The sequence below is a fragment of the Mangifera indica genome, chromosome 1 (genome assembly GCF_011075055.1).
Source record: "Mangifera indica cultivar Alphonso chromosome 1, CATAS_Mindica_2.1, whole genome shotgun sequence".
NCBI classification, from domain to species: domain Eukaryota; kingdom Viridiplantae; phylum Streptophyta; class Magnoliopsida; order Sapindales; family Anacardiaceae; genus Mangifera; species Mangifera indica.
In genome coordinates, this window is record NC_058137.1 from 6,698,908 (window position 1) to 6,722,417 (window position 23,510).

Genomic DNA, 23,510 nt, shown 5'->3' on the forward strand with positions numbered 1-23,510 from the left:
TAAAGGTATCATACATGTTTATCCTTCAGAGTATAACAACAAACATAATCAATGATAGAAAGATGATAAGGTATAGATTCTAGCACTTTAAACCCATATTCTCACACTAACTTCATACAAGGGTCCATCTGTATGTTATAACCCATCCATACATGTTATCACAACGTTAGATCAAATACACAACCCTAATTTAATCATGCATTCACTACGTATGAAAAAATTCATGATAAGCTTAGCCAAAAGAGAACCATTTACTTGGTTTCCAGCGACAAGCAACTCTATCATATGACAATAACAATTCGAGTAATCAGCAGCGGCTCCTCAGGCATCCAAAGTGCCTTTTTTCCCTCTCTCTCTTTCTTTCTCTCTATTATGGTGTGGCTATGTGAGAAATATAAGAGAAATTAGGTTTAGTTGCGTTTTTATTTTGCTTTTTGGATGTGATACATAGACATATATCGACTATACACAATTGTGTATCGTGTTGCACAACTAAGGCAACTGTTGATTTTGTGGCAATCACAATCTTTTCTATAATGTGAATTTTTGCTGATGATACACAAGTGTGTATACCCCTATATACGAGTGTGTATTGCACTAAAAGTTTAACCGCATAATTTAAATGTAAGAAAAAAAGTCTAAAATACCCTTGAACTTACTCGTGGGTGTTACAAAATATTACCGAAAACTTTTATTACTTATAAACCAAATGAAGTAATGTAAATAATAAAAGATAAATTACTATAGTAATCTTTTTTTATCCTCAACCCTAATTAGTAAAAATGTAAATTATTCGCATTCCTATTTAATTTGTGTTTTAAATATGTCATTCTGAATTTTTTAACTTAAAACGTATTAAAAACATATTTTATGTGTTTCCTATATTGAACGCATAATTTTGTTAGTTTTTTATTTTTTTATTAATTTTTTAAAATACTAAAATATCTCTTGCATTTTCAATTGATTACTATAATATCATAATTATATAAAATAAAAAACTTAATTTTTGTCATCCAAATCTCTAACCTCTTTTGATAATTTTTAGTGATGATTAAATCTTGATTATATATTATATTTAATAGTCAATTAAATATTTTACATTTAAATTATTAATCAGAAGATTTATGAAAAATGTTAAAATCATAGTTGATATTGCCATATTTTTTATAAACATATAATTGATAATGTGACGTATTAAACTCGTATATACACATATTGTATCTTTTTTGTATATGAATTTTATGACCATTTTTTATAAATGTATTTTTCACCATTTATTATGTTAGAGCTGCATAATTCTTGAATAATTTTTTTATTCCCGTATTTACTAACGAGGCCCCCAACCAAACTCCTCTAAATGATATCATCTTAGGCTTCTCTAATTTCTTGAAATTAAAAAAAAAAAAGAAAAATGGGCAAGCCAATGACTCACGTTCTTATCTCTAACAAATTTTTTAAAATCAGATCAGTGATTAAATTAATTATCTCACTAATTCATTATTTGATTGATTCAATTTGTTCAACTAATCAGTTTAACATATTCTCAGTTTATTATATATTTTTTAAATAGTAAAAACATTTACTACAAATTTTAAATATAAAACATATGACATTCATTAGAAACAACTTTGCACAATATCAATAACAATTAAATATGTTTTCTTCTTTAAAACATAAATTTCAATTCAATAAAAAAAAACTTAGAAAAACAAAAAATAGTTTTAAATATATTAATTATATGATTGACATTTCATTATATGGATAAAAAGAAAAATCAATTATAAATTTTATCATCAATTCAACTGAGATCATAGAAATTTTAACACTTATGAGTTTTATTAAGATAAAAATAGTATAGTATCATGTGAACTCAATTTTGTTAGTTTAAAACTGTTTTTCTAATTTAATACATTTATTGAGTTTGGCTAAATTTTAAATCAATTAATATTTATATATAAATCAAATCAAACTGTAAATCGATTTACAATTTAATCAATTAAATACATCAATTTGGTTTGGTTTTAAAAACACTATCACTCATACATGACATCCACAATTAGGAATGACTATTTATACTCAGCAGTTCAAATAATTGGGCTTTTTTTTCTCCCCTTCCCCGAAACCTAGGGATTATTTTGCAGACACTCTCTGACCACCATCTCCGGCCATCAACGACGACACTTCAACTTACCATCTCCAGCTATTAGATCTTCACTCTTTGGTGCAAGAAGAAGTGACGAAGACGCATCTTCATCAATTCCAAATGAATAGATGAAGATCTGTCGATTCTAGAAAAATCGACGAAGTCGATGAAGACTTGTCTTTGTTGATTCTTCTAGAATCAATGAAGATGTATTTCCGTTGCGTCATTTGAAAGGTTTGGAGAGATAAAGGGTAGCCGACGATTCGTGGTTTGAAACATTTTCTCTAGTGGCTGGAGAGTCCTTGGAAAATAAACCTTATGTTTTTTTTTTGGGGAAGGGGGGTGAGAATGTTACTTTTGAAAATTAGAAAACTTTAGACAGAGATGAAGTTGTTAGTTTTTAAAACTGTAGGGGGAAAACATAATGTGTTTTATATTTTTTTAATATTACTAATAAAATAACGATTTTATCTTTGTTTCTTCTAACAGAAATTAGCCCATGGATGAGACTTCTAATTTTTCAAGTGTAACTTTGAAAATGCACTAAAACTTGGGGGGTGGGGGGTTGTTGTTGGGGGTGTGGGAATAGTCCTTTGGCCAATCCTTTTACTCTATTAAACACTGTTGTAAACCCTTTTATTTGATGGGTGTATCCAATGAAAGTGTTGTACTACAAGATCGAATGAATACATTCCTTAGAAATATGTTATCTATAGAGTACCATAATTCACGCATCACAATCCTTCACTAAATCAAATCGTTTCGGAACTTACCTTCGTTCTTCTTCTAAACAATATGCAACATAAATAACCAACGAACTTTTAATCTTACTCCAAAAGTATACCATCACTGAAATCAACATAACAGAAGACCCAAAAGAAAAAAGTATATGATATTATCAACTAAAACTATTGAAACAAATATATATATAAATTTTGCCTGAACTGAAAATGTTTGTGAAGCAAAGGTAAGGGAACAGAGCAATGATGAGATGTGTCACTGCTGTGCTAAGAAACTGATGTGTCAACGTAACTCACTACATGTTAAATTAGTACGTGAAGAGTGATGAGAGCCACTAGATGAGTACGAGAGGGCATCGTTAAATATCAGATGGTCACTGCCTATTTCTCTTTATTTAATAATCTATCTACCACTGTACAATATTTTCTCATCTGCCCACTTATTCTTCTTTATCTCATTGGCCCTGTTAATCCCTAACTTCTGGTGTGGTCGAAACGTGTCCACCCAGAAACCATCTTTTAGGGCAAAAGCATATTCAACTATTTTCAATAATTCAAATTCTACTTTCTTTTTCTTTGAAATTTTATAAATGCAATTCAAGCACATTCCAGTGTTGAAGCTTAAATAAACTCTACTTTGTATTTATTTCTACCTCTTCTAGCTCAAGAATATTGCAGGAATAAAGAATTGTGGTGAGGAGAGAGAGAAAGCTTCAACAGCTTCTTTCTCTTCTTCACCCTTTCATTTCTACTGTCTTTAAGTCCTTCCGACTCCTTGGCTTCCCTAGTTTCCTCTAATCACAAGGTGCATGCCTTCAACCTTTTACTCATTATCCTTTACCCTAAATATATCTTTTAAGTTTGTCTTTAATTGAATTTAGTTTTCTTTCCTCTGGTTTGACAAATTTTATGTATTATATTTTAGTTTATGCTGTTACTATTAACTTATCTCTCTTAAATATTAGCATTTGGATAACATACTAAAAAAATATAATATCATTAAGATCAATTATTTCAAGTGAATATTGTAAAGTATTAACTTTTGTCTAACTTAGAATTTTTTTGCTATATTGTTATTTATCATATTTGACCATGTTCTTTTATATAAATATTAGTACTTGTCTATCATGACTTAAGAGTAAATTTAGGTAATTTCAGAAATATTTAAAGTATAAATGTTGGATCTTACAAGTGAATGGCAAATATTTAACTAAAGATAAATAAATAGGTTTTTTCCTTTTTTTTTTCATAAAAGAAACAAAATATTGTTAAAAACTCGAGATCTGTGATGAAACAAATCTGCAACACCAGGCAGAAACAGTGGGGACGCAATTCTATTTTCCATGAACCATGATGAGACAACCTTATCAAAAAACGAAAGTCCTCCAGGTTTATAACTGAAAAGACATCTAATCTAACGTAGATGTAAAAATTATTGGGAAACAAAAGACTAATAATCTCACTTTTAATGGCCAAAAATCACGCTGAAATTCGTACATAAGTAGAAAAAAGACGTATTTATTATTTCCTGCAATATCTCATTGGAAACCTGATAATTATTCAAAGGTTTCATCATGAAGAGAACCAAAAGGTGCCTGGACCTTGAAGGTATGGAGCGTGAAACCCAGAAGGCTGCTAGGGAGGTATCGTTTCTCAAAATTCAACCCTTTTGGCAAATATGTTGAGTTTCATTTATTCACGATAAGGCGCTCTTTTAGTTTTTCTTAAATTTCATGATCAATTTCTCAGAAGTGTACCAACTTGTGGCTTTGCTTTTCAGTTAAAGTCTTCACCTTGCAACGATATTTTTTGGTAACTGGTTTTTGATACATGTGTCCATTATGATTGAAGCTTGCATTCACGTAAAAACATCTTTTAACTCAGTGAAAAACCGAATTTTATTTGTACACGCTCAAGGGCTTTTCACGTTCTATATCAAAGGTTGAGACTTTTTACAAATCATTAAATGTGGATATTTTTCTACGTTTAAATGGGTCTGCCAAGTGATGTTGATATGATTATCTGCACATATTTTTTTATATATAATTAATGTATCATTATGTGATTAAAATATTTTGAAATAAGGATAAAACAATACTAAATCACATGATAATATATTAACTATATATTCAATTGTGTACTTAAAAGTCTATGCATATAGTAGGGTTGGATTTGAATTGAATTTAACTCAAACGAGTTCGAAACAAGCTAGCCCCAAATAAACTCGAGCTCGAGCCTGCAACTTTGAGCTCAAGCTGCTCGTTAAGCTTGTAAATTCAAAATTTTGATACAAAACGATGTTGTTTTGATTAATATATATATTAAAATGTTGTTGTTTTAATAATAAGTTAGTTAAAACTCAAACTCGAATCGAGCTCCAGTCGAGATTAGAATGAGCCAAGTTCGAGCTTATTTGCAGCAAGCTCAACAAGCTCGAGCTCTGCAAATCAAGCAGAGTTTAAGCTCGATTCGATTCAAATCTAACTCTAACATATAACATTGCCATAGTATTGTAAGGATAAAACTATGCGTATAAACAAATTATACAAAATTATTTTTATAAACTGATATGATAGTTTGTGATTGAATGATATGATTGTTTATTTTTCTTATTTTAAAATCACTTAATCAATTGTTATCACTTTAGTTTGTATAATTTATTTATATATTTAGTATTACCCTTGTCGTAAATATATAATCTTAAATTACTGACAAATTTAGGAAGAATTTTGCTTGATTGGTTCTGTTAAATATTATGGAGTCCTAACTCATGCACATATGTTACAGGAATTTTGCTAAAGAAACCGTTCTTTGATAGACATTGTTATATTGTAACAGGTTAAAAAAAAACAGAATATCAACGGCTTATCAAAGGGAATCGATTCTCAAACACTTCGATTACTCTGAAAAATCCAGCCAAGCCATCGATTTTCTTCAAAGGTGTCGTGTGCTAGTGAAGTGTTATCCGAATATACCAGAGAGATATTGAAAGAGCAAAGGTATAATCTTGAAGAACAAATGGCCAGCTTGATGATCACTCCTTCAGTAAGTAGTTTTATGTTCTAAGAATATTTTCTGTTAGTTAATTTTTTATTCAATTTCCTACATATTTAATATAATATGTGAACTTGTATCATAGAATATTGGCCAAAGGACTTATTCCCACCCAAAATTCATTACATTCACAAATTTTTATCTTTTAACTATTAAAAATCCAAACACCCACCAATGGGGGATGAAATCATCATTTAATATTATTAATAATAAAATATTATCAATTTCCTCCTTCGATTTAGAAAATTAACAATTTTTCCCTTGATTAAATTTTGAAATATTATATTTTTCCTCTAGGGTTTTTTTCTTTTCTCCATTCCCTTTTTTCAGCACTATCATTGGTTAATTCTCTCTCTCTTTCCTCTTTTTCCCCTTTTTCTGGTGCTAACGTCCTCATCTGGTGACAAAGATGAGGAGAAAACATAGGAAAAGGAAAAAAAAGAGAAGGAGAGAGAACTGACCAATGATGGCACCAGAAGAAAGAGAGAAAGAAAAGAAAAAAACCCTAAAAGGAAAAATATAAAATTTTAAAATTTAATCTAAAAAAAAAATTATTAATTTTTTAATCTTAAAGGGAAAATAAATATTATTAATTGATTATGTTAGCCTTAACCATTTGTAAATGAATGTTTTAGTACTTTACATATATTGATTGGAATTGCAACAAACTTCAGGTGGAAGTAAGTCCTCTGGCCTATAATATTTAATTTAACTTCCTTTTGTTCCTTATAAACAGTCACATGTAAGTGGTCAACATCAACCAGAAGAAGATGAAGAATCGGATTCTCTTTTCCCTGTTGGAGATCATGAGCCATCAGACATGAATTAAGATGATGGCTCAAGGTGGTCGGCTTTTCCGAATGTTATCATCAATAATTATGGGAATGTTTGTCGTTAATTATTTCATATGCTGACGTTTGGGATTGTAAGAGAATGATGGTCTTCCATTTAACCAATGTGTTACCAATTTGAAACAAATAATATTTTATATATATTTATATGATATATTATTATATAATTAGATATTATTTTATTTTAAATTTTAAATTATTTAATTATATAATAATATATTATTTATATATTTAAAATATATATGTATAATTTTATTTATTTAAAATTTATAGTGTTTGTGTATTTGTACTATACATTAAAATTTTAAATAAATCTGCAACAGAAGTGAGAGACAGTGAGGAAAGCAATACTGTTTCCTGAAAAGAATGCCGTAACCTTGATATTAAATACACGTATTATTTACCTATTAGATATATTTAAAAAAATTATAAATCTAAAATATCTAAAATATATATTTTATATTAAATACAAATTATATATTATATTTTTAAATTTTTGCCTAAATTTAAAATATAAAATTATTTCTTTTATTTTCAATTATTTACGAAAATATTATTATCATTTAAAAAAACTTAATAATATCTTTTTCTTAATTTTCAATCTTAACTTTATGTTTTTCTCCCCTCTGATCTATATAAAGATTCACTCTAATATGAAGTCTGAAATTTAAACTGATTAATTTGTTTATTTTTTTTAAGTGACTGATACGTTACTTATTATATAAAAAATTTTAATTATATATTATGTTATATTAGATTTAATAATTAATTAAATATTTTATATTTGAATTGTTATATTGATTTTCAATAAAAAATTCATAAAATGTATTAAAATTATTATGATATTATTATATTTTTATAAACATATTATTAATAATGTATTATATTAAACCTATATATATATATTTCATGTTTTTCTCGTATGTAAATTTTAGAGATATTTTTTTTGTATATATATATATTTTATTATTCATAATATTATTTCTATATAATTTATGCATTATTTTGTTATATTCTTGTTAGGGATGACAATTTAGGCCTGACTTTAGGGGCCTCAACCCAAACGGGGAGAGGATTCCCCGATAAAAACAGAGAAAGGGACAGGAATGAAGACGAAAAAAATCTCCGTAATCGGGGATAGGCTAGGGATGGGGATACATATGTCCCCGCCCCTCCCCACTCCCCCTCCCCCTCCCCCTCCCCCTCTCTCTAAATCTAATATATTAAAATAATAATTTTTGACCTATTAAGTTCTAGAAACTTTTACATTATGATTTATTAAAACTATAATTTTAATTTTACTAATTTTTGAATTATCAATTATCAATTTTTACTAATTTCTGAACTATTAATCTAATATATTAAAAAAACCTCAGAATCTCATTATCATAAAATGCATATATACCAAATTAATTTTATTTCAACTTCAAAACTTAGTCAGTCAATCCACCAGGTTTTACAAAAAAAAAAAAAACAAATTATAAACTTGATAAAATCAATTGAAGTGAATAAAAAGTGTTAAATTTAATGTTATTACAAAATTACTCTCACATACATGAAGAGCTACTAATAAAGAGATTGATTATTGCATATTGTTAGATTTTGTAAAAACTTTGTATTTAAACTAAAATAACAATGAATATTTTGTAGCTCTTGTAACAAATGATATTTTGAAAAAATATGTTTTATTTTATTTATTGAAATACATAAAATAATTAAAATTTATATTTACGAGTATTGGGGGGGGGGGGGGGGGGGGAGAATTTTTCCCCACGGGAACGGGGCGGGGATAGGGAGATGATTTTTCCTCGCGGGGACGGGGCGGGGCGGGGATAAGGAGAGGATTTTTTCCCGAGGGAACGGGAAGGGAATTTTCCTTTGCGGAGAGAGGATGAAGATTCTTTGTTATCCCCATAACGGAGACAGGGAGGGATGATATCCCCTCCCCGCCCCTCCCCGTTGCCATCCCTAATTCCCGTATTTACTAATCAGGTGCCGTAGGCTTCGTTCAATGAATTAACGGAACAAGGGTGCCTGGACGGAAGAAAGCTTAATGGTAGAATGAGTTTTGTGAAAGGAGCAGTTAGTAGAGTCAGTCGAATGGTGTGTACTGTGTAGTGATAAGTTAAGTGACGTCGTTTTGGTAACAATTCTAAACAGTTCTAGAACTCTCCTTCCACACATTTCGACTTGGTGAAAAATTGCTCAGGTCCTGTTCGTCTTCCCTGTTTTTCGAAGTAGGGATACTGTTCGATTGGTTTCGATCCAACGGCGCATGTTGTAGAGGTGAGTGATTCTTGTAACAAACTCAAGTATTATAGTTTTTCTAGATGACTGGTGCCAAGTTGGGGCTCAAGTTGTATAAATACTGGAAAATATCTCAATAACAGCAGTTTTCAGATGCATTTTCACGAAATATCAGTTTCTGGATTTGTTTTTTTTTTTTTTGAGTAGTTTTTGGATTTGTTGTTTTTCTCTTTATTACATTTTCTTTGCTTCTCGTGGTATCAAAGCCTCTTGACTGGCGTCAATGGCTAATTCCTCTTCTTTATCTGAAATTTAGCTGTACACCAAAGAGAGTTTTCAGTTCGAAACCTTCTCAGAATCGGAAGGTAGACTAGAATACAAGCTTTCTAATTTCAAGCTTAAGAGCTGTTACTGCTAAGTTGAATGAGGATAATTTTCACTATTGCAGAGCTCAAGTGTTGTTCACTGGAGGAGTGCATGAGCTTGAAGATCATCTGACTAGAGAACTAGCATGTACTTCTCCATTTGTCTTGGGTATTACTGTGAAACAAACGAATCCGCAATTTCATGCGTGGAAGAGGTACGATAAACTATTGAGTTGGCTTCTTGCTTTAGTTTTTGAAACAATGTTTAGTGTTGTATCAAAGTGTGAAACATCGAATGAAGTGTGGTGTGTGTTGGAGAATTATTTTGTTACTGAATCGAAGGTTAGAGTGATGAAACTTTGGAATACTTTACAAAATCTAAAGAAAGCATCTTTGAGTGTGTATGACTGTATGAAGAGAATGAAAGAGATTGTGGATTTTTGATAGTGGTCAGAATACATCAGAGGAAGAGTTGCTTAATTGTATAATTCATGGCATAGGTTAAAAATTTGATCCTGCCATTGTACATATTACCTCTAAGATTGATTCTTTGACTAAACACATAATTCTAGCAAGGAAAAATTTATTTTGTAGAAATATGAGCAGAGGATCTATAGGAATACTTGTTATTCTTAAAATTTACAAGAAGGTTCTATTAATATGACCACTAAGTATAATGAGAGGAATAAAAAGAATTGGAGTTCAAAACTAGATAGATTGTACAATGATGTAATTCCTTATTATACAAATAACACACCTATAGGGTTGTCTGCAGAAACTGAGCAAATACACCTATAGGAGCCGTCTCAGGAAATTTTCAAATGACACAAGGTAGAGGTAGAGGTAGAGGAAAGAATTTTGTAAGACCTAAAGTAGTGTGTTAAGTTTGAGAGAGACAAATGTATGAAGAGAAAGATTCTTACAATGTGTCAACATAAAGCGCTTATAATGATCATATGTCTGCTCAAGTTGCATACTTGATAGCTTTCGGTTCTGGTTTGAGACCAAATAAATATGCTAAAACTATAAGTTTGTAATTAACAATGAAAGCTTCTACTTTAGCTCAGAGTTATACTGCAAATATAGAGACAATAAGAGATGTTGGCTGGTATTTGAACTCAAAAGCCACTAACCATGTCACATCCAATTCTAGTCAGCTTGAAAATAAGTTGGATTATGTTGGGAAGAAGTGGTTACAAGTTGGTAATGGTTAGTGTCAACCATTCTCACACAAGTTTTGTTTCTTTGCCTTCAACTCTTTCAAATGGATGCATTCACTTGAAATACATACCAATGGGTTCCCAAAATTACAAAGAATTTACTCAACATATCTAAGTTACCTAAAAATAATCATGCTTTAGTTGAATTTAACTCTGATTATTGTCTTGTCAAGAACAAAGACACCAAGACTATACTACTTCAGGTGGTACTTAGGGATAGAATTTGTCAGTTGACATATCACTCTTTAAAAATATATTTTACTAGATATTTGCATACTATGTTAGGTTTGGATCAGAATAATAGAAATGTTTATTAGTCTTCCTTAAATTTTGTTATGTACTTGAGTAAGAAAAAAGATGTAGATAAGTGGAACAATAGACTTGGCCACCCTTGTATACAAACAATTCAAAAATTGTTTGGTGAAAACATAAATAAAAGTGTTGTGTGCTTAGATTGTCAATATGGCAAAAAACATCAAAATTTTGTTTCCAACATCACCATTTGAACTAATTCATACTAATGTTTGGGGACCATCTCTTTATGTATCTATTGAAGGACATAGGCTTTACATACATTTTCTAAATGACTATTCTAGGTTTACTTGGGTTTTTTCATTAAAAACAAAATCAAATGTCTTATCAATTTTCATTAAATTCCCAAAACTGACAAAAAATTAGTTTGAAAAGAAAGTGAAAATAATTCAGATCATAACTGAGGAGGAGTATAGGAGTTTTATTCTTTATCTTGAAAGTCATCATGACATTAGATTTAGGCACTCATGTCTTCATACTCACTAATAAATGGGAAAACTGAAAGAAAACATAAAAACATATAAAAATAACACTAGTTTTGTTGTTTGAGGTTGGTATGCACTTGAAATTCTAGTGGTCAGCAGTTCAAACATTTGTGTTCCTCATCAATATATTACTATGGTTTTGTTTGAGTTGTCTTCTTTACAAACTCTTTTTAGTTCTAAGCTTGCTTATAAAACTTTAAAAGTTTTTTTGGTTGTTCATGTAACCCCTACTTAAGGCCATACAACAAACAAAACTTTAATTTTCATAGTAGGAAATGTATTTTTATAGGATACACTTTTCTTCATTATAGTTTTCCCCTTTAAAAATATTAATAACGAGAAAAAAAGTCACGTTGTTAATATAAATAACGAGAAATATAAATCTTATCATTAAAAATAGTAATATCAACGAATATTTTTATTACTACAACAATGTTTTTCATCATTGAATATAATAACAATGACAAATATTCTCATTATTATAGTAACATTTATCAATCATTAAATATAATATCAATGATAAATATTCTCATTATTATAACAATATTTATTGATTTATAAACATAATATCAATTATAAATATTTTCATCGTTATAGTTATATTTATTAATTGAACATTAAAAATTATAAAAATGATGATATTCTTGTCATTATAATTGTACTTACCGATCATTACAAAATTTAAAAAAGAATCTCCTATCATTATAGTTATATTCATCTATGATTAAAATAACAATATAGGTTTTCTTATTATGATAAGAATGACACTAATAATAAAAATGTGATTCTCAATTAATATAGTGAAAAAAGATATATGCAAAATATAATTATTAATATTACAATAATATTAACAGTTTCTATATGATTCACAATTATAAAAAATGAAGAATAAAATTGTGGGTTTCATATTATCATAATATCTCTATAAAATTAAAATTAAAAAAATTGTTACAAGTATTATAACAATTCATACATGAGTCACAACCAATAGTAATTTTAGCATACAAGGGGTCTTGATTTTATAAAAGTTGGTCAGTATGGAGTTTACAATGTGATAGACAACAAAATTATCATTTATAAGAATCTTATGATTTTTAATTTTGGACTTTATGTCCACTATCCTCAGAATGTATCATTTGAAATCTTTTGAAACTATCTTACTTTGTCCCAATCAAATCACTAGTAAGCATTTTCAGCATTCTCAGATGCTTAATATTTTTTACTAATATCAATGAATAAATCCTTAGCACTTATGGTCTAAGTCAATTTTCTCTTAAGCTAATGCATGATAGGCTTCTCTATGGCAAACAAACTTAGCTTATTGGACTTCTCACACTAAACATTAAACAAATTTTGTTTGATTGAGCTTTCATCTTTATGCTTGGATGATTCATCAAGTCGCAAAGTCAAATCTATATTTACAATCCACAATGCAAACTCAATGTCTTACATCTAATTCTTGAAGTTGGAGCTCATCAAGTTTGCTATTGTAGCATTAATATTATTGGTCAAGCTAGTGGAGAATATTAAGCATAATATTCAACAACACAATTTCATAGGCAATAGTAATTAAAATAGTTTTAAACTTTTATAAACTATCATGGTGCATCATCACAAACTCTCTTTTGGGTAATGAGTATGACATGCATTTAAGTTATTTAAACTTAAGATTATAAATAATAAGAGCATATAAGCTATCATGTAGGAAGATCTATCTTTTTATGATGGATAAATCTCATAGGTTATTATTCTCTTTCATGCCAATAAGAAAATATATGTCAATTGAAAAATTAATCACTTTAGATGAATTGAAATTTTCACGACCAATGTAATTTTATAATAAACCTTATTCAATTATCAATTTTAACACAAGCAATAATTAATTACCTTCAGGAAGAAATTATAGATATCAAAATCCAAAAATGTCTCTTTCATCAAATATAAATTTTTTTTTATAGATTTTAATAAATGTATCACTTTAGCAGTTAAAACATTCTAACAAGTTATACTTTTTTTTTTTTTAATTTGAGACTAAATATTATGAATAAAACTAAAATTTCATGAGATACAACACAAAATTTTTCTTTTGACAATCTTAATATGATAAATATTGCAATAATTTAGTTTATTAAGCAATAAATAAACAAAGTAGTTTTAAACCTTATAAGTTACACCTTATGGGAATTCCCTCTCGTATACCATCATTAACTCTTATTTAGGCAAAGAAAAAAGATGTCATTAGGGTCAAGTATAAGGCTATTAATATCATAATGTGGACTTTGAAAATATATGTTATTAGAAAGAAATAACCTCTTTGGGAAAACATACTTTCTAGATTATTATGTATTCTCTACCTAATAAAAAATCACATGTTAATCGAATAACACAACCAACTTTGAGTGTATTACATTTCTCATGACTAATGTATTTTAAAAAATTAAACTTATGCTACCATAATTTTTAATACAAATAATGATCACTTTTGCACAAAAAATTATATGCATCAAAATTGAAAAATGTATTAAAACCCAAAAGAAAAAATTGTAAGATTCAATATATGTACTGATTTGATGATTAAACATCTTGACAACTTATAAAATTTTTTTAATAATACAAAATAATATTACACTAATCAAGATTTTACATGCCACGATGTCTAATTATTTCGAACAATTTTTATTTGAAAATTTTTGTATTTAACACAATAAACAATAATTTTTCCTAATGTGCCTTCACTTGCCGTCACAAGCCTTTCACATGTTACTACGCATTGAGACTTGCCTTTCACACTCTCTTATGCGCCACCACAAGCCTTCATGAGCCACCTCATGCTTTGTCGCGTAGTCAATTATCCTTCATGAGCCACCACACACCTTTCATCTCAACAGGAGATTCCACACACGCCTTTACATGTCATCACTCCTTTTTATTGTGTTATAACGTGTGATTACGCGCCACCATGGAATTCCACGTGTGTCACATGCCTCATGTATTGCTTATACTTGCCTTGCACATGCGGATCTCATACATTTCCCCCAATTAGGTCCACGGTTGGTAGATCCAAGTTAGTTTAGCCTAATGGGTCAAATTGGCTCGGTTTGTCTTGGGCTAGGTCAGTTGACCTAGTTTTTGTGGTGGGAAAACCTAGTTTTTTTGACTTGTCATCTTCAAAAACCTTTTGTGCTACAATATCGTTGCCTCAATTGTGTCGCAATATCGTGACAAAGAAGAAAAATTACTGCTAGTAGCGGTTCAAGGCTCAATTAAGCTTAAAAGCGATATCACAATGGGGAAAGGTGAGCATGAACTCATGATTGATATCGATGGCCCAAGCAATGCCACCACTAGAATTTTGACACAAAATTGTGAAGAATGAAGAAAACTGCAAATTACGGTAAAGTAGACCAAACTTTTACCAGAAAATTTGTCAGAAGGCAGAAATTGTTTTCCCAAAATGAAATGAGACCCAAAAAAAAACTAAAATTGAAATGTTAAGAGTGTGATTGCAAGATACAATGATTTAAATTCTAAATTTAGTTTCCTTTAAACCCTAAATTTTAAAATTTAATAATTTAGATTTGTCTGCGCTCAATTGAACCAAATCTTAAAATAAACAAAATTGAACTAAGCTTATAAATCGACAAAACCGTAATTAAATTTAAAAATTTAGATTATATAACCTAATGTGTCTTGCTTTGCCTAAACATGTAATATAAATTACATAATAAACATAATCAATTCAATCCAATAACAAATTCATCACATGGGTTATGGAATGTTGAATTAAATAATCTTAGAGATACAAAAATATCTAATTGAGTCATATTATTTGAGTCCGTAAAGTTTCTAATATTGTTTGAATATAATGTCAATTTTGAACGGATAAAAATGTTACATTAGATTTTGAAAAGTGGACTCAGTCGATCTATAAAAGAATATTGGACTCTTGTAAATGTATAATAACACTTAAGCTCATATTATACGATCCAGTTAAATTACAACTTGTAAAGTTTATAAGGTTATTTTTATTCATTACATTTAATCTTATTCATAAATTATCACTTAACCATAATTTTATTAAGGGCCAAAGGACTATTTCCCACCCAAAGTATGCTATTTTCCCAAGTATCTTTTTAATTTTAAAAATCTCAAATATTTATCTATGAGCAGTTAAAATTAATATAACTCTAACTTTTTAAAATTGTATCTCTTCACCCCCCTTCAAACCTTAAAAATTAAAAGTTTTCTCTTAGAATTTAGTTTCCAAATCTCTAACGTCATTGTCAACAGTCTCTCCCTTCCGAAACTTCTTCTCCCTCTGACAGTCTTTTTCCACCCATTTAAACGTCTAATCGAGACTGAATGAGATCTAAAAGACAACAGGAGACAAAGAGTTCATCAAGGAAGACAAAGCTATTCGTCTTTCCAAACGAAAATGACAACTTCATTTTCATTTGGGAAGATGAAGTTTCATCTTCCCCAATGAAACTTTTTGTCTTTCAAGTCTCATTCGATATTCGATATTGATCAGATGTCTAAATGAGTAGAAAGAGAGTGATGAAGGGAGAGAAAGCTTCCAAAGGGAAAGACCACCAACAATAGTACCAAATTTGACATCGGAGATCTAGAAACTAAATTTTAAGAGGAAACTGTCATTTTTTTAAATTTCAATTAGAAAAAAACTTTTAGTTTTTAAAATTTAATAAAAGAAAAATAAACTTAATATTATAGATAAATGATGATTTTATCTTTTTTACAATTAATAAAGCCCTAAGTAAAAAGCATTATTTTTGTTAACCTGTGTTAAAAAAAATCCAACAACAGGTGGTTGATTTCTTATTTATCGTACAACAGTTCAATGCCTAATTCATTCAATGTCCTTATTTATCAAACTAGAGATGTCAATAGGTCAGGCCGGGGTGGCTCAGGCTCAGCCCATTAGGTTAATGGGCAGGGCCGGGGCTTGAGGCCCAAACAGTAATGGTCCTTCGGGCTAAATCAACCCATTGAAATATAATGGCCTAAGACCCGACCCATATAATAATAGGTCTTAATTGGGTCTGGTCGGGCTTTAATCGAGCCAGCGCGGCTTATTTAATCAATATTTTTTAAAAAAATTTAATTAAAATTTTTAAACACAAATTATTTTTCAATTATTAAAACTAAGGATAGTACCCCGAATATTTTATTTATAATTTCTCACTTGTGGTAGAGGAATACCGTAAATACTGTGGTTACATGATGAAAAATATTATAAATTGATAACATAGTACAAATAAATTAATTTATATACTATATAAATTATAAAACATAAATAAAATATATTTACTATATAACATTTATCTATTCATCTTCTACATTCAAATCTCTGAATTCTTCAAAGACATCTTCTGACACATAATTATGTAATTTGAAATCAACTTTGACCTAATCCTTCATGCACATTATCGCTTCGACCATATTTGGATGTAAATTAGATCGTATATCATCCAGCACGCATCCACCTGCACTAAAAGCAGATTCCAATGCTACAGTTGACACCGGAGGTGTTAGTAGATCTCGAGCCATGGTTGCAAGCATAGAAAAAGTTTCTGCCTTGTCTTTCCACCATGCCAAAACATCTAGTTTTTTAACATTATATCTTTAAACAATTTCAGGATAATGATCAATATTTATATAATTATAAAATTGACTATAATTTATACTTTTTATTATAAAATTGATATAATTATAATGGTCAATTTTATTATAATTTTAAAAATATAATAAAATAATTGAGATTGAAAGTTTGAGAAATTTGTAATTGTAATTAAAAGTGAAAATAAAAAATTGAATAAGTTTTTATAGAAAAAATAAATTAATTAAAATATTTTAAACAAAATTAAGCAACGGCTACTAGCCACCAATGGCTTATGCCATTTGGTAAAAATAGGAAAAAAAAATAAAAATTTTTATTTTTATTTTATAAACAGTATCAAATCGGACTGAATTAACTCATGGGTCTAATATAAAAGCCTAAGACCCCGCCTAATACGTTTGTGGGTTTGGCCTGACATTCTACAATGTCAAACCGGGTTTTATCATGTCTAGATTTTTTTTCATATTTTAGATTGGGTCTCTATTTGGCCCGACGCAATTAACGTGTCTATATCAAACGGCACTTTGGTACATGAGCCACCTCTCCCCATCACCTCATTCAATGTGATCGCCGCTGATCTGCACATTTTTCATTGCGCCTTTTCTCTTCTTTGTTTCTCACTCCCTTCTTCATCAACTCCGAAGTCCACCTCTTCAGCCTCATCGTAAGAAGAAATGTCCATAACTTCAGAGTAATGGTTTGCAATGATGTGGGTAAGCAATAAGAGGCAACAAGGAGAAGAATGGCCAAGACAGGATTGTGTCATACCAAGACAGTTTGGAATGTTTGTTTCAAAAAGACTCAATTTCTGTTTTACTGTTCTTCCATCTCATTTTATTCAAATAAATCTATTAATTATCAACCAGTTTATAGCTTCATGAACAATTATAATTTTCTATATAAATTCATTAAATAAATATCACTATTTATATTGGGAAAATAAAAATTTTTTAAATTAAAATCTGAATAGGAATATTATAATTAGACAAGATATAATAGTTTTTATAAAGTAATGAAATTCACTAATTTGGTAAACTGCAACGCATGTTGATCTCAAATTCTAATGTTAGACCCGCTACACATCTCTCAAAACAGGCCAACCTTTTCTAGTTATATCTTTGATCTTACCATCAATCAGCTTTTGAACCTTTGGAGGGCAAAGCTCTGCTGCATAGCCATTAAGCTTTGCAGCCAGACTAGATTTCTCAAGCTCCTCTTCAGGTAAGTTTCCCATCAGCTGAAGGAGGAAAGGATTTCGTTTGAGCTCAAATTTCTGCAAGATCACAACATTCAAATTTTTAGTCTTTTCAAGAATTTTGACCAATAATTTACTGTTGCAAACCATGTCAACCGTTTGATTATTTGTCAAAAAGTCAACAGATATCATAAGTTTTTAGACAAAATGTGTAAAGCATCAAAACTATATATTTTTTTTAATGCTTATTTGTATCATGATGTAAAACTGTACAAAATTAAAGAACCCATATCCTTCTAATAGTAGATGTGATTTACTTTCAAACAAACAAGATATTTAATTCTTCTTCATCTTAGGTTGTGACGCTGCAAAAGAAATCGCATGCCCATCATTGACATACTGATGAAAACAGAAAGAGCAATTTATCATATTCAACAATGACAAGAATTTTACAGGAAATTCAAGCTGAATCACAATAGGCTATTCTTGCTCCTATTCAAGGTTGTTATCTACTTCAAGTTCCCCATTAAAACATAGTATCATTTTCATTAGATGAGGCTGAAGGTTTCTACAATAACAAAACCAACCACATGTTTATCCAATTTTTTTTCCCAGGAAACAAAATGGGACAAAGAACTAAGAATAGTTCACTTATGCTTAAAAATAACAACAATACTTCGTGTTCAGGCTCTTGAACATACTAAGAATAGTTTACTTAAGCTCTTGAAAAATAATAACAATAATAAGAAACTAGGATATACTAGACCTGGTGTTCAGGCTCTGCAGGATAAAAAGTTCCAAGTTTTTGAATTTGAGTAACCACTATGCTGCTCTTTGACTTCATTTGTTCTTTTTCTTTGCTAAGAGCAGCCAATCTGGACTCATCTGTTCCATTTGTGAAAATAATAGACCTGTTCACAATTAATAGTTTACAGATAACCTAAGATTTTGGCAATGAAGTGAAGAAATAGCTATTAATTACAACAATATATATATATATATATAGAGAGAGAGAGAGAGCAACAGCTGCTCACTGCAAACATTTTCACCTGTATTGATTGCCCACATCAGGACCTTGCCCAAATACTTGCCTACAATCGTGACTTGACCAAAAAACATCCAAAAGTTGCCTAAAAGTGATCAACCTAGGATCATATTCAACCTTTACAGCATTCAAAAAACCATGTCAAACAAATTTCCATTCACATATGAAATGAACCATAGTAATAAATTGAAGCTGCATATAAAGTAAACGGAGGAAGATGTGATTTTATCACCTGCCCTGATTTATAGTTTTAAGTTCTAAAAAATGGTATTAGCTATTCAACTACTTTTACTTAGTATCTATTAAGACTGAGTTAGAATTTGGCAATAAAAGCATGAAAAGAAAATCACTTGTGAGAATATTAAGTTAAACTAGTATCCATAATGTCCATGATAATAATCACACAAGTTCAGCATGTAATAAACACAATTTTAAAAGCTGATGACACACTTTTTCATCTCTAATAAATAAACGGTATCTCGAGAACCAATCTTAGGAAGGAAGGAAAACTATTATAGTTGTTGTGTAAAAAACAAAACATCGATGAATTTAATGAGCAATAGCATTTTCCTAGTCTTATTCTGTCAGCAGGTATAATTTTAACTAAATTCTAGTCTTTAGGTGATAGTTTATTCTCTAGCAGGCTAAGCAACTGTCCACAGTAAAGTTGATTTCAAACAACAAAAGTTTTCAGTTAATGTATCTAATAGGAATCAAGACCCTTCACTTTAAGCTCATTATTTTGAAGCAATATAATTTTATGCTATGAAAGCTAAAGTTGCTTGAAAAAGAACCAAAATATAATGATATTATGAAATTTATAACCCATCGATTAAAAATGAGTAAGATCGTCCAAGAGAGAATCATTTCAGAATAAAAACTTAAAACTAAACGATTCCAACAAAATCTTAAAACCTAGAGCTCTTCGATGAAAGACTGAAACAAACTCTGCATAATGAAATATAAATAACATCATTCACTTCACATAACAACGTCACAGAATATTTATAGACAAAAGGTAGCTTCTATTACATCATAAAAACCAACTAAATAGCTTGGTATCAAAAGAGTCACACTATTTTAACAAAGTTATTGTATATTTCCCGAAAAAAAAAAAGAAACAAACAGATCCATAGCCAAACAGCGGCTTAAACTTAGTAACAAGAAAAATAACGAAAGTAACGTAACAATAATCAATCAAATAAACAGTACCAGCACGGACTCAGCATGATCACCCAAGCTCCGGAAATCGGGGTTGGTTTTGGATCCACCGGCGTATCCAGCAGTGGTACGTACGACTCCGTTTAAGCATCCGAAAACGGCTTCAGATCTCCAGAAGCAGCCAAGGGCAAAAACCGCTGATTTTAAGGGGTGGTCCGGTTGGTCCTGAACGGTATTGGTGGCCCGATCAGGAAATCGAATGCAGAATGTTTTATCGGGTAATGAAATGGTTAGTATAATGAGAGACAGTAGGTGAGGGAAAGAGAAATTTTTCTCTGAAAGAGGCATCGTGAGAACGAATGAACAAACAAGTTGGGTCGGGTCGGAGTGAGTTTGAGGAGGTTCAACACTTGAGCGCTTTTTTCTGAATGGGGCATTGAAGTCATTTCATATTTTCGATGGATTATGGAATTATGTTTGTATACAGTGAGAAGTTTACAGTTAGAAACTATTCACAGTTCATGTTTCAAAAAAGGAGTACTATGAAAAGAACTCTATTTTGGAGAATTATTTAAAAAGGATAGTCGAGTTTTCCTTTTAAAGTCACCCACATCCGTCTGGTTTATCTTAGGAGGAAGCTTAAGCTCAAGTAAAAAAGATATCTACAACACAATTAGGCAGTATCAAACACTTAAGGGTAGATAAGCCTCGTACCAAAATAGGCTAGACGGGTGTGGGTGACTCTTTGAAAAAAGTCAATCATCTTCTTTAGGCAATTTTCCTTAATTGAGACTCTTAGAAAAGACTCAGCTATTTTCTTTAGGCAATTCACACTCGATTGGATATTTTTCCAGGATATATTGAGTCAGTAATGAAAAAACCATCCATGAAATAATTTGCTATATTATCTTACCACTTGCATGAACTGTAAAAGGATCAAGACATGCCAGTACATCCAATCCATTAAAAATTTGATCTATACTCTTAATAGCAGTGAAATGAAGAAGACCCATTTTGTTGTAAGAAGATGCAGCTAAATAAATGGAATCGCCATAATAAGCGTAGACACTGCTTTTTCAAGAACATATATTTCCAATAAAATTCAGATGTAAAATGCCAACACAAAGACTATTTATTTACAATTTACATAATTGGAACCAATGTGGTTAATACAACTAAATTTACTACCATGTTCATATAAAAAAAGTTAATCAATCGTCGCACCAGGGGACTTAACTGGAAGAAACTGACTGATTCCAAAGGCAAAACGCTTCTCAAATTTCAAAGCTTCAATAACCAATAAAATTATAAAGGGACCAAGGCTGTCCTAGGTGATCTATCTGAAATTTAGCATGTAATAACTAAAAAGATGCTTTAGCTAAATAATGTAATCTTACCAATTCTAAAGAGGTGCATCAGCGAAAGATAAGACCTACAATGGATCCCATTCTTCATCCATAGTCCACACCAGCAATTTCATATCAAATTCATTCATTAAAAACAAATAATAAGATTAGAAAATTACCATAAATCTAAATTTCAAACCAACATAATTAAAGAAATCCGTCATAACATTCAAATCTGAACAAAATTTTCTACTGTAAAATGTGCTAGACAACCTCTGATAAAACATTGATAACAGATTATGGATAGAGAGCAAGAAATAAAACTCAGAAAACTAGGCCTTATCAGCCTTGGCAGCAGTTGCAGCAGCTTGTCCTCTGAGACGACCAGTCCTCCTTGCAGCAATGAGACCAACCTTTTGGCCAGGAGGTGCATCACGCCTAACTGTGCTGGCATGTCCAATGTGCTGGTGATTACCTCCTCCATGAGGATGCTCCACTGGGTTCATTGCCACACCACGCACCTTAGGCCAACAGTTTCTCTTCACTCTAAATTTGTGGTATGCATTTCCAGCTTTGAGAAGGGGCTTCTCAGTCCTTCCACCACCAGCAACCTGCCCAATCATTGCTCTGCACCCACTTGGAACAATCTTCTTGGCACCAGATGGAAGCTTGATCCTGTACAAATCAATTTTCAATTTAATGAAAAAAGAAAAAGAAACAAATAATTACTTTTCCTACAGAAATTCCAAAAGACTTCCTAAAAATCCTAGAGATCCAGAATCCTATTCAAACCTAACAGTGCGCAACTGATAAGGTCAATAGCAATCTGAAAGATATTGCAACATTAGGCTACTTCCAATACAACGCCAAAAAACTACTTCCCCTCTATAACTTTATAAAATATGTCATCACACCCAAGTCTCGAGCCCCTGTTATGACAAAATTCACTAACAAGAACTATATGATAAAGGAAAACAAGAAAGGTCAACAGACGAAGTTTCCACATAACGAAATGAAATGGATATCAGTAACCAACAGAGGTCAGCAATATTCACTAAAACTTTAACACAGGGTGCGATTAGCAGTTATTAATGGTATTCTCAAATATCATCACCTAACATATTAACACCAGCTTATAACAAAATCACAGATAGCAACCCAAAATATATACCAATAAAACAATTAATGAAAGAAATGTATTATAGACCTGGTGGTGTCGTTATCTGGGTTATGACTGATGATGACAGCGTAATCACCAGAACACCTAGCAAAGACGCCACGGTCACCGACGTGATGCTCAACGTTACAAACAACAGCACCTTCAGGGATAGATCTAACAGGCAAGACGTTTCCAACCACAAGAGTGGCCTTCTTGCCGCAGTATACAAACTGCCCAGTGTACATACCCTCAGCCGCAATGAACAGCTCCTTCTGTTTCATGTATCGAAATGGGTGGCGAAAAGTGACTCGGGCAAGCGGAGCGCCACGCCCAGGATCGTGGATGATTTCAGTGATCACACCCTTGAGATAGCCATTGCGTTCCCCAAAATCGAGGCTGCGGAATTGGGCAGGCCCCTTGCGGTGGTGGGTGTGGGACTTGAAGACGGAACCAGCACCCTTACGCTGAGCACGAATGACTCTACCCATCGTTCCTTAGAGAAAACTGCTGAGGCGGAAGATGAGCAAGACTAGGATTAAGAAAGGAGGC

The 23,510-nt window shown here is 30.8% G+C and overlaps 2 protein-coding genes and 2 long non-coding RNA genes across 4 annotated transcripts; 2 read left to right on the top strand and 2 right to left on the bottom strand.

The window, feature by feature from the left end:
* The first annotated feature begins 3,329 nt into the window (after positions 1–3,329).
* On the top strand, positions 3,330–6,915 carry LOC123193944. The gene is made up of 4 exons (XR_006497174.1): positions 3,330–3,688; positions 4,450–4,526; positions 5,722–5,928; positions 6,674–6,915. It is a non-coding gene; the product is annotated as an uncharacterized LOC123193944 (long non-coding RNA).
* A 1,899-nt stretch (positions 6,916–8,814) lies between these two features.
* Positions 8,815–9,853, top strand: LOC123192459. The gene is made up of 3 exons (XR_006496878.1): positions 8,815–9,074; positions 9,352–9,400; positions 9,484–9,853. It is a non-coding gene; the product is annotated as an uncharacterized LOC123192459 (long non-coding RNA).
* An 8,183-nt stretch (positions 9,854–18,036) lies between these two features.
* Positions 18,037–20,931, bottom strand: LOC123211522 (peptide methionine sulfoxide reductase A5-like). Its single transcript, XM_044630311.1, has 4 exons — positions 20,508–20,931; positions 19,300–19,412; positions 19,017–19,161; positions 18,037–18,328 (listed from the first exon to the last, which is right to left on the bottom strand). The coding sequence occupies exons 1-4, from the start codon at positions 20,802–20,804 to the stop codon at positions 18,131–18,133; spliced, it is 753 nt and encodes a 250-aa protein (XP_044486246.1). The 5' UTR covers positions 20,805–20,931; the 3' UTR covers positions 18,037–18,130.
* Positions 20,932–21,950: 1,019 nt separating this feature from the next.
* On the bottom strand, positions 21,951–23,510 carry LOC123206697 (60S ribosomal protein L8). Its single transcript, XM_044623935.1, has 2 exons — positions 23,010–23,510; positions 21,951–22,477 (listed from the first exon to the last, which is right to left on the bottom strand). The coding sequence occupies exons 1-2, from the start codon at positions 23,447–23,449 to the stop codon at positions 22,135–22,137; spliced, it is 783 nt and encodes a 260-aa protein (XP_044479870.1). The 5' UTR covers positions 23,450–23,510; the 3' UTR covers positions 21,951–22,134.

Coding starts and splice junctions, on each gene's coding strand:
- LOC123211522 (XM_044630311.1), bottom strand. CDS start 20,804: ATGCCTCTTTCAGAGAAAAATTTCTCTTTCCCTCACCTACTGTCTCTC. Junction 19,413..20,507: donor ATCATGCTGAGTCCGTGCTG/GTACTGTTTATT, acceptor AATGCTGTAAAG/GTTGAATATGATCCTAGGTT. Junction 18,329..19,016: donor CTGCAGAGCCTGAACACCAG/GTCTAGTATATC, acceptor GTGATCTTGCAG/AAATTTGAGCTCAAACGAAA.
- LOC123206697 (XM_044623935.1), bottom strand. CDS start 23,449: ATGGGTAGAGTCATTCGTGCTCAGCGTAAGGGTGCTGGTTCCGTCTTC. Junction 22,478..23,009: donor CCAGATAACGACACCACCAG/GTCTATAATACA, acceptor TGATTTGTACAG/GATCAAGCTTCCATCTGGTG.